Raw genomic sequence first — 12,163 nt, 5'->3', positions numbered from 1 at the left:
TGGGAAACCGAATTATGCGTACCTAGCTCAGTATTATAATCAACATAAAACTATATTAAATACTAATATACATGAAGAACTCAAAATGATGTTGGTATTTTCCTACAGAAACTTCTAACAGTTTGTTGTTTGATCGGAGTTTAAAAGTAATTAGTGTATCCGCGTAATGCCAATTTACCAATTTACCAATTGTAAAGATGAATTTCAAAAATTCTGTAAAAACAAGATAAATATTTTTTGTAATTTTTAACTTATGGTTGACAATACAATGCTTGGTTCTTTCCCATCCATTAAACGAATAAAATCAGTCATGAGATGTAATAATATCCTGGTTAAAGTTGAAGACTTTATCATGCTTAGTGCTGTTTTTTTGTGTTTTTTTTTTATAAGATCATATGTAGGTGTTCTAACGACAAACTTGTGTCATACCATTCTGAATATCTAGTTGCTCTGTTCATATATTTAGGAAGTTGATGTCAACCATATGTGTACACTTGTTGCATAGTAGAAATCTATACATTTATAGCGGAAAGTATAGTTAAAAGATACTGCTAACTTTTTTTTTAATAAATTGCATGCATCAGAAGTTTTTCAGGAAGTTGATGTCAACCATATGTGTACACTTGTTGCATAGGTGAAATCTATACCTTTATAGCGGAAAGTATGGTTAAAGGATACTGCTAACTTTTTTTTAATAAATTGTTTTTCTAGAATTTCCTTCAACAGGAACGTCCAGTGCCGAATATTGTAACGCTAAGGGCATATAAAAACCGAAACAGTTGAAAAGCTTTGACTGAAAATGATAGCCAAAACCATCTAAGGTCAACTTTGTGTGAGAGAGTTTTAACCTTAGTTTCAAAAAACAAATGATAAGTTTTTTAAAGAACAATTTAAGGAAGGGTTTGTTGTTGATATCCTCGGGAACTGCTAGTCCACCAGCAGCAGTATTAACCAAGAGCTGTAAAAATGAAATTCATACTATCTAGATTGCATGTGTCCGAAGCACGTTTTAGAGTATACATTTCAATTATGTATTAAACTATCTCTAACTTGCTACGTTTTAACAGTTTGTACTTTAACTGAGTTTAATAGGTGTTGCAAGTATTCTTCCAAAGTCAATTTACACGATACAAAAATACTTATTTGTGGAAACAGCAGACAGGTGAACTGAATCTTGACTTTCTTCTGTGCACTGCTGAAATGAAATATTCCCCATAAAGGTTCCAAAATATACTGTAGGATTTACTATGAATAAAAATAGTGTTAGGATTTACTATGAATAAAAATAGTGTTTTTAATCAATAACGAACTTCAAAGTACTTTAAAATACGAGAAGATTACAAAAACTGACAAAATCTAACGTTATCAACTGGAAGAACGATTTAATACTACTGACTTAGTACACATATTTTCCAAAGAAAAGGTGGATCAAACTTGCGTGTATTATAGCTACCCAAACCTTTCACTTGTATGACAGTTGTTTATAGTTCTGTTTTATTGGCAATAACAAAGATACAATTTTTAGGAATGGTTCAGAAAAAGGATTCAGACTTACCAAATGTAGAAGGTAATGTATTTAACTTCCATTACTTGGTCAATATCGCTGCAGGTGAACTGCTAAAATCTAAAGTCAAAATCGGATCAGCAGTCAATTTTTTGTTGACAGTTTAAAATCAGTCAGAATCTAAGATTCCAACTCTCTCAGGCAAAGATTCATTCTGTATGTGCCTGTTCTAAGGCAGAAGCCTGTAATTTAGTAGTTGCCGTTTGTTGACGTGTTACATATTTGTTTTTCGTTTATTTTTTGTACATAAACGTTTGTCATTTCGGGCCTTTTATACCTGACTATGCGATGTGGGCTTTGCGCATTGTTGAAGGCCGTACGGTTACCTTTAGTTGTTATTTTCTGTGTCATTGGGTCTCTTGTGGAGAGTTGTCTCATTGGAAATCATACCACATTTTCTTTTTAAAATATATGTGAGACTCATATCGACGTTCCGTCAATAATCGACGTCCATTCCTTAATTCGACGTCTGTTCCTCAAATCGACGTCCAAATCAGTGTCTAATATTTCAACCATTTTATCGACGTTTAATGTGACGTTATTAATCACAAAAAACCGACGTTTGAAACATTTAAAAAGTCTCCTCTCATCTATATATTTCATTGAATAATGTATTTTTCAATTGATCTTTGTTTACACTTTTTGTATGATAATCGTTTTGTACAAAAGCTTTCATATATTGGTTTAAAAAAAAGACAAACAGTAGATAATGACAATAAGACAATCACCGCGACATTATATTACAATTACATGCACATAACTATTGATATTTTGGTGAAAGACGTTCATAAATTTTACTGACCTACGTTGTTGATTTCCATTCTTGTTCATACAAACAAGTGCATGTGGGTATATGTTGTACGACAATGAGACAACAAACTTAAAACAAAGATATTCGCAAGACATCTAGAATGCAGTATACGGACTCAAACAATAGAAAGAGTTAAAACGTTAGACAAATTGTTGAAAAATATTATAACTTGGTCTTAATTTTTTAACAACTTTAGATGCAACCCACATGTTAATAAAAAAAAAAGGATTTTTCTGTGCGACAAGTCAATAAAACAAACGTCGATTAGAGGAGGCAAAAAAATGGAAGTCAATTTGAGAATAACAAAAAAGACGTCGAATTCGAATAATGTTTTATTGTGACGTCAGATCCGGACGTCGATTTGAGGAACGAAGTCGATCTGAGGTTTACATATATACAAATCTTTTTGGCGTATTTGGATATATATATATTAAAGCATTAATGGTTTATATATCCTTGCTGAGCTCTGATTCCTTTCACGGATTTGGCTATACTTTTTGGAACTTTTGGATTATAGCTCTTCATCTTTTATATAAGCTTTGGATTTTACATATTTTGGCCACGAGCATCACTGAAGAGACATTGTCGAAATGCGCATCTGGTGCAGAAAAATTGGTACCGTTAATGTTATTGCTGAGTACCGTTCTAATGTCAAGAATCTTTGACATTGTTTATAGATATTCCCACTAGTATTTCTAACAAATGAATATAGTGAGCCATTTCTACGGACATGAATCAAGAAATGAATACATATATGCTCTACCATAAAAATGAAGGGATGTAACTAATACTACAAAGCATGATAGGCGTGAAGCTACAGAGCTGCATTTAGTTAAAACAATATATTTAGCACTCCGACGAAGATTTATACATTACTGAAAGATTTCATCAAGTACTTCACAATACGGTATTGAGTGAAATTTCAAAATCGTTTAATTCGTCTAAAAAACTTAATGCTTGATAAATAAAACGTATGAAATTATGCATTTAGATTCTCTCACCTTCAAGAGCATTCATGCTGGAGCAATGCAAAATATATAGTGGACACAATCTTGCTTAGTTCAAGTTTTAACTCCGAAGAAGTCATTACAGGAAGTCAAACAAGTCTACAAAAGAAAATACGTAAGACTGAAGATTAAGCAGTTCGAACTTTACTAAGGGAAATTGATGGATAACATATCAAATCTGCACACAACTCCGGATTGGAAGGAACTGTTAAGCTTTTGTTCCATTCTAAAAGAATAAAAGATATTTGAGTCAAATCGGTGACCATGAACATGACAGCTAGTGCCCTTTAAATAACCGCGGTAAGTACACATTATATGGGAAGTAATTTTAATGTTTACATTTAACATCTCGACAATTTTAAACCGCTTATTATACTTTGCATGATTAGTTTGTCTTTTTAAAAGTCGTCATGATTTAAAACGAAACTAAAAAATGGGGGATTCATACGATTACTTGTTCAAAATAATTCTAGTTGGAGACGGAGACGTAGGGAAAACTAGCTTTATTAGACGGTTCACTACAGGACATTTTCAGCGAGATTGCAAGATGACCATTGGTGTAGATTTTACTGTACAAACGTTGCAACTTGATGGTAAAATAGTGAAGGTACAAATTCTAAATATGGATAATATGTAATATGATTCCAACTGTCACGTAGGTCAGTACTTAGTAGCTAATTGGATGCTGAAGATGGGTTAGTTGTTGATATTGTGTGTGCCATATTAAATTTTGGCAATTTAATGCTCGGGTACGCGGTATGTGTAGTTGTTTTCACTTTATAGGTAAATGCCCAACAATATGTGAATAAATTGAAACGAGACAATAATTATATCTACCATTAACACCAAGTTTGCCAAATACAACAAATGTGTAATAAACAAAACAATTTAAAGACATGGCAAAGGAGAAAAACTGACGAGGTCCCTTACATTAAACGGTATGTTAATTTAATGCATGGATAAACTACATGTCCTTTATGTCAACCAATGTCTTTTTGTAAAGGTGTCACCTTAGTTTGACAAATATATTTTGATCTAATGATTTGTTTCATTTAATTACAAAAAGGAAACTATACCGTGTACAATAAATTACATAGAAATCAAATATATGCAACTTATTAGTATCAAAAGAATATGCAATGTTATGATCGTTAGAGCTCTTTGTCTTTTTATCATATTAACACTGATTAAGTGGGGAAGATACGAAAATTTTAAATTTTATTCGATCCACTAACAAAAAGTGCACAAATAACACATAAATTCAATAAGCCCTTTAAAAACTCCATTTGTCTATAAAAATGGATTATCAGATTGCAAAAACATAATAGACACACCAAAAAAGAAACAATCATTCCGAGGAAAAAGTAAACTGTAATCAAGCTAGTAGTTGTTAATAGGAAATCATTTTGCTGTACTATTACATATCGGTTGCTGTGTTTCGTAGAAGATATCCAATAGATATAACATAAATTAATAGACCACACACGTGTCATATGTGCAAAACTAAAAGTACTCTTTCAAACGGCAAATCAGTACACTCATAAACAAAACAAAAGACTGAAGAAGTGATTGAATAACGGTCATGATAGTCAATAGGTCTACAATGGAAACATAACGATACTGTCATTCGTTAACCTTTCGCAATTTTCCTTTCTATATGTAAACATAAAACCTCTACTATTCAGAAGCATATATGGTTTTCTGAAGAAGAAAAAAAAGTTATAACGAAAGTGATAATTAAACAAAACATTTCCAGATTTGATGGGTGCCTTAGTCCAGTGGTTAAGTTTTACCTGCAGATTACACAATATCATAATTCAATTCAATAAATGATGTGATTTTGACAAGAAATCAAAGCTGGTGACGTTTGATCATTCACATTCATAGACAAAAAGATAAGTGGACAGTTTTTATAGCCATCTATATAGAAGATAAACATTGTTTTCTAGCATTTTTAATCAGCCTGCTCAATCAGTTTTGTCAGGCGAAGTTGGCCTCAAATGATTTCACTATTTTGTTTTTTAAATGTTTCGGTCAACCAGCTCTTCGATTGTTTCGGTTCTTGTATATCCTTTGATTTTAAAACATTCCATAAGACAAACAGTTTTTATCTTGCAATACCTCTCCGTGGACAAAAGGAAGAATGTTGGATTCGAGAATTGGGGACTCCGACAACATATGGTTGCAATGGCAAAATTGAAAGAATAAGTATTATAGCTTGTCCTTGCTGTAGGTCGGTGAACATGAGCAACATTTCTTACTCTACTCTTTGATGCAGTCATGGTCATCGTCTATTAATGACCCTCTCCCGTTTATACGAAATCCGTTGGGTATCTGTCACATTCGCACGTAGCTTTTACCACTTTGCTTCATTATATTTACAACTTACTTTAGGAAACTACTTTTGCAAACGAAATTCAAACCATTACAAACTTACAATCATCTTGGAAATTGGCAGTCACACTATTTTCAAACCAGTCAAATTTGGAAAATATGAAAAAGAGAGAATATTCAAATAAAGTTTCTTTGACAACAAAGGTCTCTATGTCATCAACATTGGCATCATAAATCCGTTCACCTCAAAATACTGCCCTATTTCAAAGATCAGTCTGTATCTACATTATTATTTTTGATCCCTAAACATAACCAAAAGCAACTAATATAACTATTACAAACTCGTTCGTGTTGCAGGATATCAATATTGACGACGTTATTACTGGTGAACTAAACATTGTCAGTAACAATTCTCTTTGAAATATGTTCTCAAAAGGACAAAAGTAGCGGGAGTCTAAAACTTTCAATTGGAAACACAAAATCAAAATACTCACGGATTCAGTCCAGAATTATGCCAGGGAATGCGTTAAATGTGCGAAAAGAGACGTGACAATATTTCCGAATTGACACAAATCAGAATTAAAATTTTCAACTGGTCTATAAATGCACATGCTACATAAGTCGTTAAATCTTTTTTTAAATCTATTAGTATCTATTTTATTAGCAATTAAAGTCGGGCTTAAAAGTAATTGTGAAACTACTCGTTCAAGAGGCTGCATGAATCAGATGTGGATACTAAAAAAATCAATAGATTTTTGAAAGTACATACAATCTAAGATTGCAATAGTTTAAACCTTTTGATTTTCTTCATAAGAATTCCCGATTCCAAAACTAAAAGAGAAATTAAAAGAGTTGGTCCAGCTTTGATTAAAAAAAGAATGGCCAAAGTAAAAACAAGTATCTTGTCTTAGGGACAAACAAAACAAGTTCTCTAAAAGTGACATTATCAAGATGTTTGATTTCTTGATTGACAACATATTTGTTACTTTTGAAGGTCGAGGTTTTTTTTTAATTTTCCCATGGGAACCATCTAATATCCTCTCTTACAGACTAGTTCCTTAATTCATTAGCGGCTGAATTTATTCAAGAGCTTCTTTAAAGAGGAAAACGAAATATGTTATCAGTATCCTTTAACTTCACTTTCAGCCATATATAGATGATGTTCTCTCATTGAAAATACAAAGTTTGGGGTCTATGTTAAGCGCATCTTTCCCACCAAACTTAAGATAAGGTATACAAAATATACAGTTTATTCTGTCTCATATCTTGACTTACATTTGGTAAATAACGATAAGGTTCGATTAAAACAAAACTTTACGACAAAGGAGATGATTTTAGCTTCCCAAGTGTGAATAAAACCAAGAGTTTATAGTGGTGTAGTTGAAACATCACTTCGTAAATTTTTAAGACGCCACTTCGAGATGGTTGATCGGTATGGAATATGTTTTCCAGTGATGACTGGCGTGTTATACAATGTTACAATCTTGTCCTTGTATCCCCGAATGTGGCATACCGAATTCGACTTTTATCACCGTATCTGTACTAACAATAACTACACGACAGATGCCACATGTGAAGCAGGATTAACATACGCATCCAGTGCAATTGAGATTACCCCATGTTTATGATGTGGTACGTGCTACGCAGACTTTAATCTTATAAGTGGTGTTTGATGAACTAGTGTTTGTCTTTTGATAATTTTTTTGCCATTTGTATTCGAAAATTGAATGTCTCGCCTCTCTTCGACCAGTTGACCTTTTTATTTTTGTCCCATTGTTATATTACGTCCGTGATATTGCACATAATTGAAATCTTTGACATCCCAAACACCTGACCACAAACCAGCTTAGTACACTTTGATATCAGGAAAAAACCCATTGCCCCCGTGATATTTAAGTTTCAATCTTTCTTTCTAAGAACAATGTCTGGTTGTTCAAGTGAATCGTATTACTTCGTTCACATGTCATGTCACACTTGAAAAACCGACCATTTTATAAGAATAAGGTGATATGGAGACCAAAAAAGGCTGATCTTTACAATTCTCGGTCACAGAAATGACTTCCGCAACGAGGACATTTTCGCCCGTATATAAATTGTGAGAACTTATCCTGTAGTGCTGATGATTTTTTAAACGTGAATAATGAGATTACGTTATGAATCATTTTCATGAAATTCTATTGGTTTTTTTTAATTTTAACAGCTGCAAATTTGGGACACTGCAGGACAAGAAAGATTCAGAAGTATTATAGCAAGATATTATCGAGGTACACATGCTGCAATAGTTATGTATGACGTCACTAACACCGAATCTTTAAAAAATTGCGTCAGATGGATGAACGATTTCAGAATAAAATGTGGTGAAGACATTCCTCAAATATTATTAGGTATATCTTAACGTGTGAACACAAAATACAATCATGTGTGATTATGCCACTGTTAGTTTTCTCGATTTTGAAAATGATTTTGCACTTAAGAGTCTTATATATGTAATTCTTCAGACGTTTTCAATATATTGCCAGTTAGATTGTATCCGAATTGTGTCATTAATATTTGATTATTAAAGGCATTTAAATCTACTATTCAGAAGAAACTGTGAAAATGCCGATACTGTCTCATTATTAGAAATTGCTGTTTGAAACTAATACATGACAAATAGACTCACTAAAAAATATATCAGCTTAGCCTACATGTATTTCTTCAAAAGAATGCGTTACACAAGTGATTTGAATTGGAAATATGTGTTTTTAGGGCATGTTTTTTTTTTACATATCTGCACAAGTTTTATCGCATTTATCCATCGATGAAGTAATATCATGTTTATGCTTTTACTGCAGCATACCTTTTCTGAAGAAGAATAGTTCAAAGTTACCCAATAAACAGCATATTACAACCCACTATGAACTTAAATATACTTAACAGATATAGGAAGATGTGATGTGAGTGCCAATGAGAAAATTTTCCATCCAAATAACAACCAATAAAAGAAAACCATTATAGGTCAATGTACGGCCTTCAACACGGAGCCTTGGCTCACATTTTTAACTCGAATTTCTTTTTTAAAAGTGTTCAGCTTCATTTTCAGGTAATAAATGTGATAAATTGAGTAGTCGAAAAGTTAGTTCATCAGATGGCGAACGCTTTGCAAGGCAACATGTTATGATGTCCTTTTTGGAAACAAGCGCAAAAGATGGCCAAAATGTAGATGATGCTTTTTATAAATTGGCTCAGGTAAGTAACAATTACTGATGGTGACAATACAATGTACATGTTACTAATTTATCGATAGGTCCTTAACTCAATATACATAGACACTCATTAAGGACCAAATCTTATGAGTAGGTAAGATCATTGTTATATAAACATTAGGAGAATTCGAAGTAATTACTAATTACAGTACTTTATCTCATTTAAGTGCAATACAAAACTGTTAAAAGGGAGTAAATAATTAAACACGTTATTTTTCTTTACATCGAAAAGTGACATGATGGTAAAAAAAAGTATTTTTAAATTGCGTCATTAGTGTGAAAACGAGTGCTACACCCTGTATTGTTAATTAAATTTCACTTATTTGCAAATGTAGTTTAGTTGTATCATTTTATTATTTTTTTAAATCAAAATAGATAGACAGCAAATATGAATTCATTCCAAAGAATTGTTGCACAAATTAGGAACATACTGTAATATATTCCTAATAAGGGAATATCTATGCAACATAAAAGAAAGAATCTGCTATTATACCCGCGCCAAGTTCGCCTTTTGGTAAAACTAGTTGCTTTATATCTAGGTCTTTTTTCTAGAAATGACTACTGATGGTAGGTAAAATACCTAAATTAATGACAAACGCGATGATTTTAATTTTCCTATGGTGAACTTTCCATTTCTGTGAAGCAACATCCCAGCGACACAAGCATATGGAGTATATGTGTCTCAATTGATACGTTACTCTAGAGCTAGCTTAAAGTAAATTGATTTTGTTGAACGATGAATACTGCTTTCTCAAAAGTTGCTAAGACAGGACTATGAATCAATCAAATTACGATCATCACTCAAGAAATGTTACGATCGACATCCTGAGCTGATTGGCCATTATGACAAAAGTGTGGCAGAAATCATATCTGACATTCTTCCTCAGTCATAATAACCTTCCATCATTACCGAACTGAACAAAGAAATAACACGACGGGTGCCGTATACGGTGTAGGAAATGCTTACTCTTCCGGAGCACCTGATTTCACTCCCGGTTTTTAGTGGAGTTCGTGTTGTTTCTTATTTATTATTTATAACTGTTGATGTCAATGTCTTTTGGTTTTGTGAGTCTTTGTTTACTCCTTGATTTTAATTGTTATTGTATTGTGTCTTTTTCAGGAACTAATCAGAACATATTCCAAACCTATGGATTATAAATTTGACTCAATAAAGCTAGATTACCTGCCAGAAAATACTGCATCTTGGTGGGGATGTTGTGGATATTAACATTCGAAATCTTTACACAGTAATTGAAATTAGAGGAAATATTAATGTTTGACGTTTTCTTTACCACTGCTCATATGAGGCATCGTTATATTTTAAAGGTGTGTAACAAGTTATAAAAATTATAATTATCTTTCACTTTTTTCAAAATGTTCTCTTGATAATAAAAAAGTCAAAGAACATTATATGTAAAGGTGTAAGACATACTCGTAAAATTTAAAGATAATTTCAACCGGAAACGTTTGGTAACACAATAGGGAAAAGGATCCGGGGATGTGTGCTGGGGTTAATTTACTTAATTATAACATTATATACATAAGAAGTGCCAGTATCAAGTCAGAAATAAGATATGTTCTTTCCGTTAATTTGATGGGTTTAAGCTTTTAATTTAGCCATTTGATAAGGTACTTTCCGATTTGAATTTTCCTTGGAACCTAGACTCTATACCAGACAGTACTGCATCTTGGTGGGGATGTTGTGGATATTAACTTTCAATATGTTAACAAAGTGATCGAAAGGTTGTTATTAGTGGATTTTGTTATGTTTACTTTTACCTCATTGCCCTTTTCGATGTATTTTCAAATGTGTCGTGATTATGATCATCATAAAAATCGTAACTTATTTGCAATATTTATTCAGTTTATTTCATTTTATTTCTGTTACTCACAATACAAAAATCTTGTGTAAAAGACCGTACAAGTTAAGTACATTTTAACACCAAGAATTTCTAAAATTTAAAGAAGGTTCAGTAAGACCCCTTTTTGGCCCCAAAATATAGCAGTTTTAGAAAATTGTGAAAATGTAATCTTTAAGCTATATTTGGGAAAGCAAAATGCTTCTGCTACATAAACATGAGCTGTTTTTGACAATACAATGCACAAATATCGCATTCTAGCATCATTTAGTTATGCTAAATTACTGAAATCTTCAAAATTTTAGCATTTTAGTTAATTTTTAGACGGTTTCCGTCTAAAATGAAAGTGGCCGCATTCGTGTTCATTCATAATATTGAAATATAAGTTGTATTTGATGATAATACAAAACATATATAAAGGTAGAGGATGAACACGGATGCGGCCACTTTCATTTTCTGACAAAAAAACACCTGAAAAGTGACGTTTTTTGGCATATTTGATAGATTTTTTAGAAATTTGAAAACGAATATAGTTTATTTCATAATGTTTTATGTTTTATTTTCATGCTCTTTGTTGCTAAATAATGTAAATATTTATCAATAGTTATCAAAAGTACCAGGATTATAATTGCATACGCCAGACGCGCGTTTCGTCTACACAAGACTCATCAGTGACGCTCAGATCAAAATAGTTAAAAAGCCAAACAAATACAAAGTTGAAGAGCATTGAGGAACCTCTTCAAAAGTGTATATGATACATAAGCTGTTCACTGGTATATGAAATGTCACTTGTAACTATGTACTAGTCTTTCAATTATGTTCATAACATTTATGTAGTTTATAATTTATCCCAGGAAATAATGTGATATTGAATGTTTTACTTGTGTACTCATATGTTTTATATATAACAAAAAGATGTATGTAATTTGTTGTTAATTTCAGTTGTGACGAAATGTTGAATAAAGGCAACAGTAGTATACCGCTGTTCAAAACTCATAAATCCATGGACAAAAAACAAAATCGGGGTAACAAACTAAAACCGAGGGAAACGCATTAAATATAAGAGGAGAACAACGAAATAACACTAAAATGTAACACACATAGACATAGACAAAATCCCACGAGAATAACAATTATAACATATATATATAACACTGTTTAATTAGAACCATTTTTTACCTGCATATGAAATCAAAACATGCGTACCTGGCTCAGTATTATAATCAGTAGAAAATGATATTAAAAGTACTAATATACACGAAGAACTAATAATCATGTTGGCATTTCCTTACAAAAATTCCTCACACTTTGTTGTTTGATCGGAGTTTTATAATAATCAATGT

General features: G+C 32.2%; 1 protein-coding gene across 2 annotated transcripts; it reads left to right on the top strand.

Moving 5' to 3' along the window:
* Nucleotides 1-3,733: 3,733 nt before the first annotated feature.
* LOC143051617 (ras-related protein Rab-13-like) lies at nt 3,734-12,163 on the top strand. 2 transcript variants are annotated; one of them, XR_012970856.1, is made up of 5 exons: nt 3,734-3,989; nt 7,917-8,100; nt 8,799-8,944; nt 10,082-10,287; nt 11,763-12,161. XR_012970856.1 is itself a non-coding variant. In XM_076224517.1 (4 exons), exons 1-4 carry the CDS (start codon nt 3,816-3,818, stop codon nt 10,187-10,189), a joined length of 612 nt encoding a protein of 203 aa, XP_076080632.1. In that variant the 5' UTR covers nt 3,734-3,815; the 3' UTR covers nt 10,190-12,163. The 2 variants fall into 2 exon arrangements, 1 of the variants encoding a protein (XP_076080632.1); XM_076224517.1 differs by having other exon boundaries at nt 10,082-12,163.

The sequence above is a fragment of the Mytilus galloprovincialis genome, chromosome 1, assembly GCF_965363235.1.
Source record: "Mytilus galloprovincialis chromosome 1, xbMytGall1.hap1.1, whole genome shotgun sequence".
Lineage (NCBI taxonomy): Eukaryota > Metazoa > Mollusca > Bivalvia > Mytilida > Mytilidae > Mytilus > Mytilus galloprovincialis.
The sequence above is the reverse complement of the archived record's forward strand: the minus strand, read 5'-3'. Positions and strand labels throughout refer to the sequence as shown.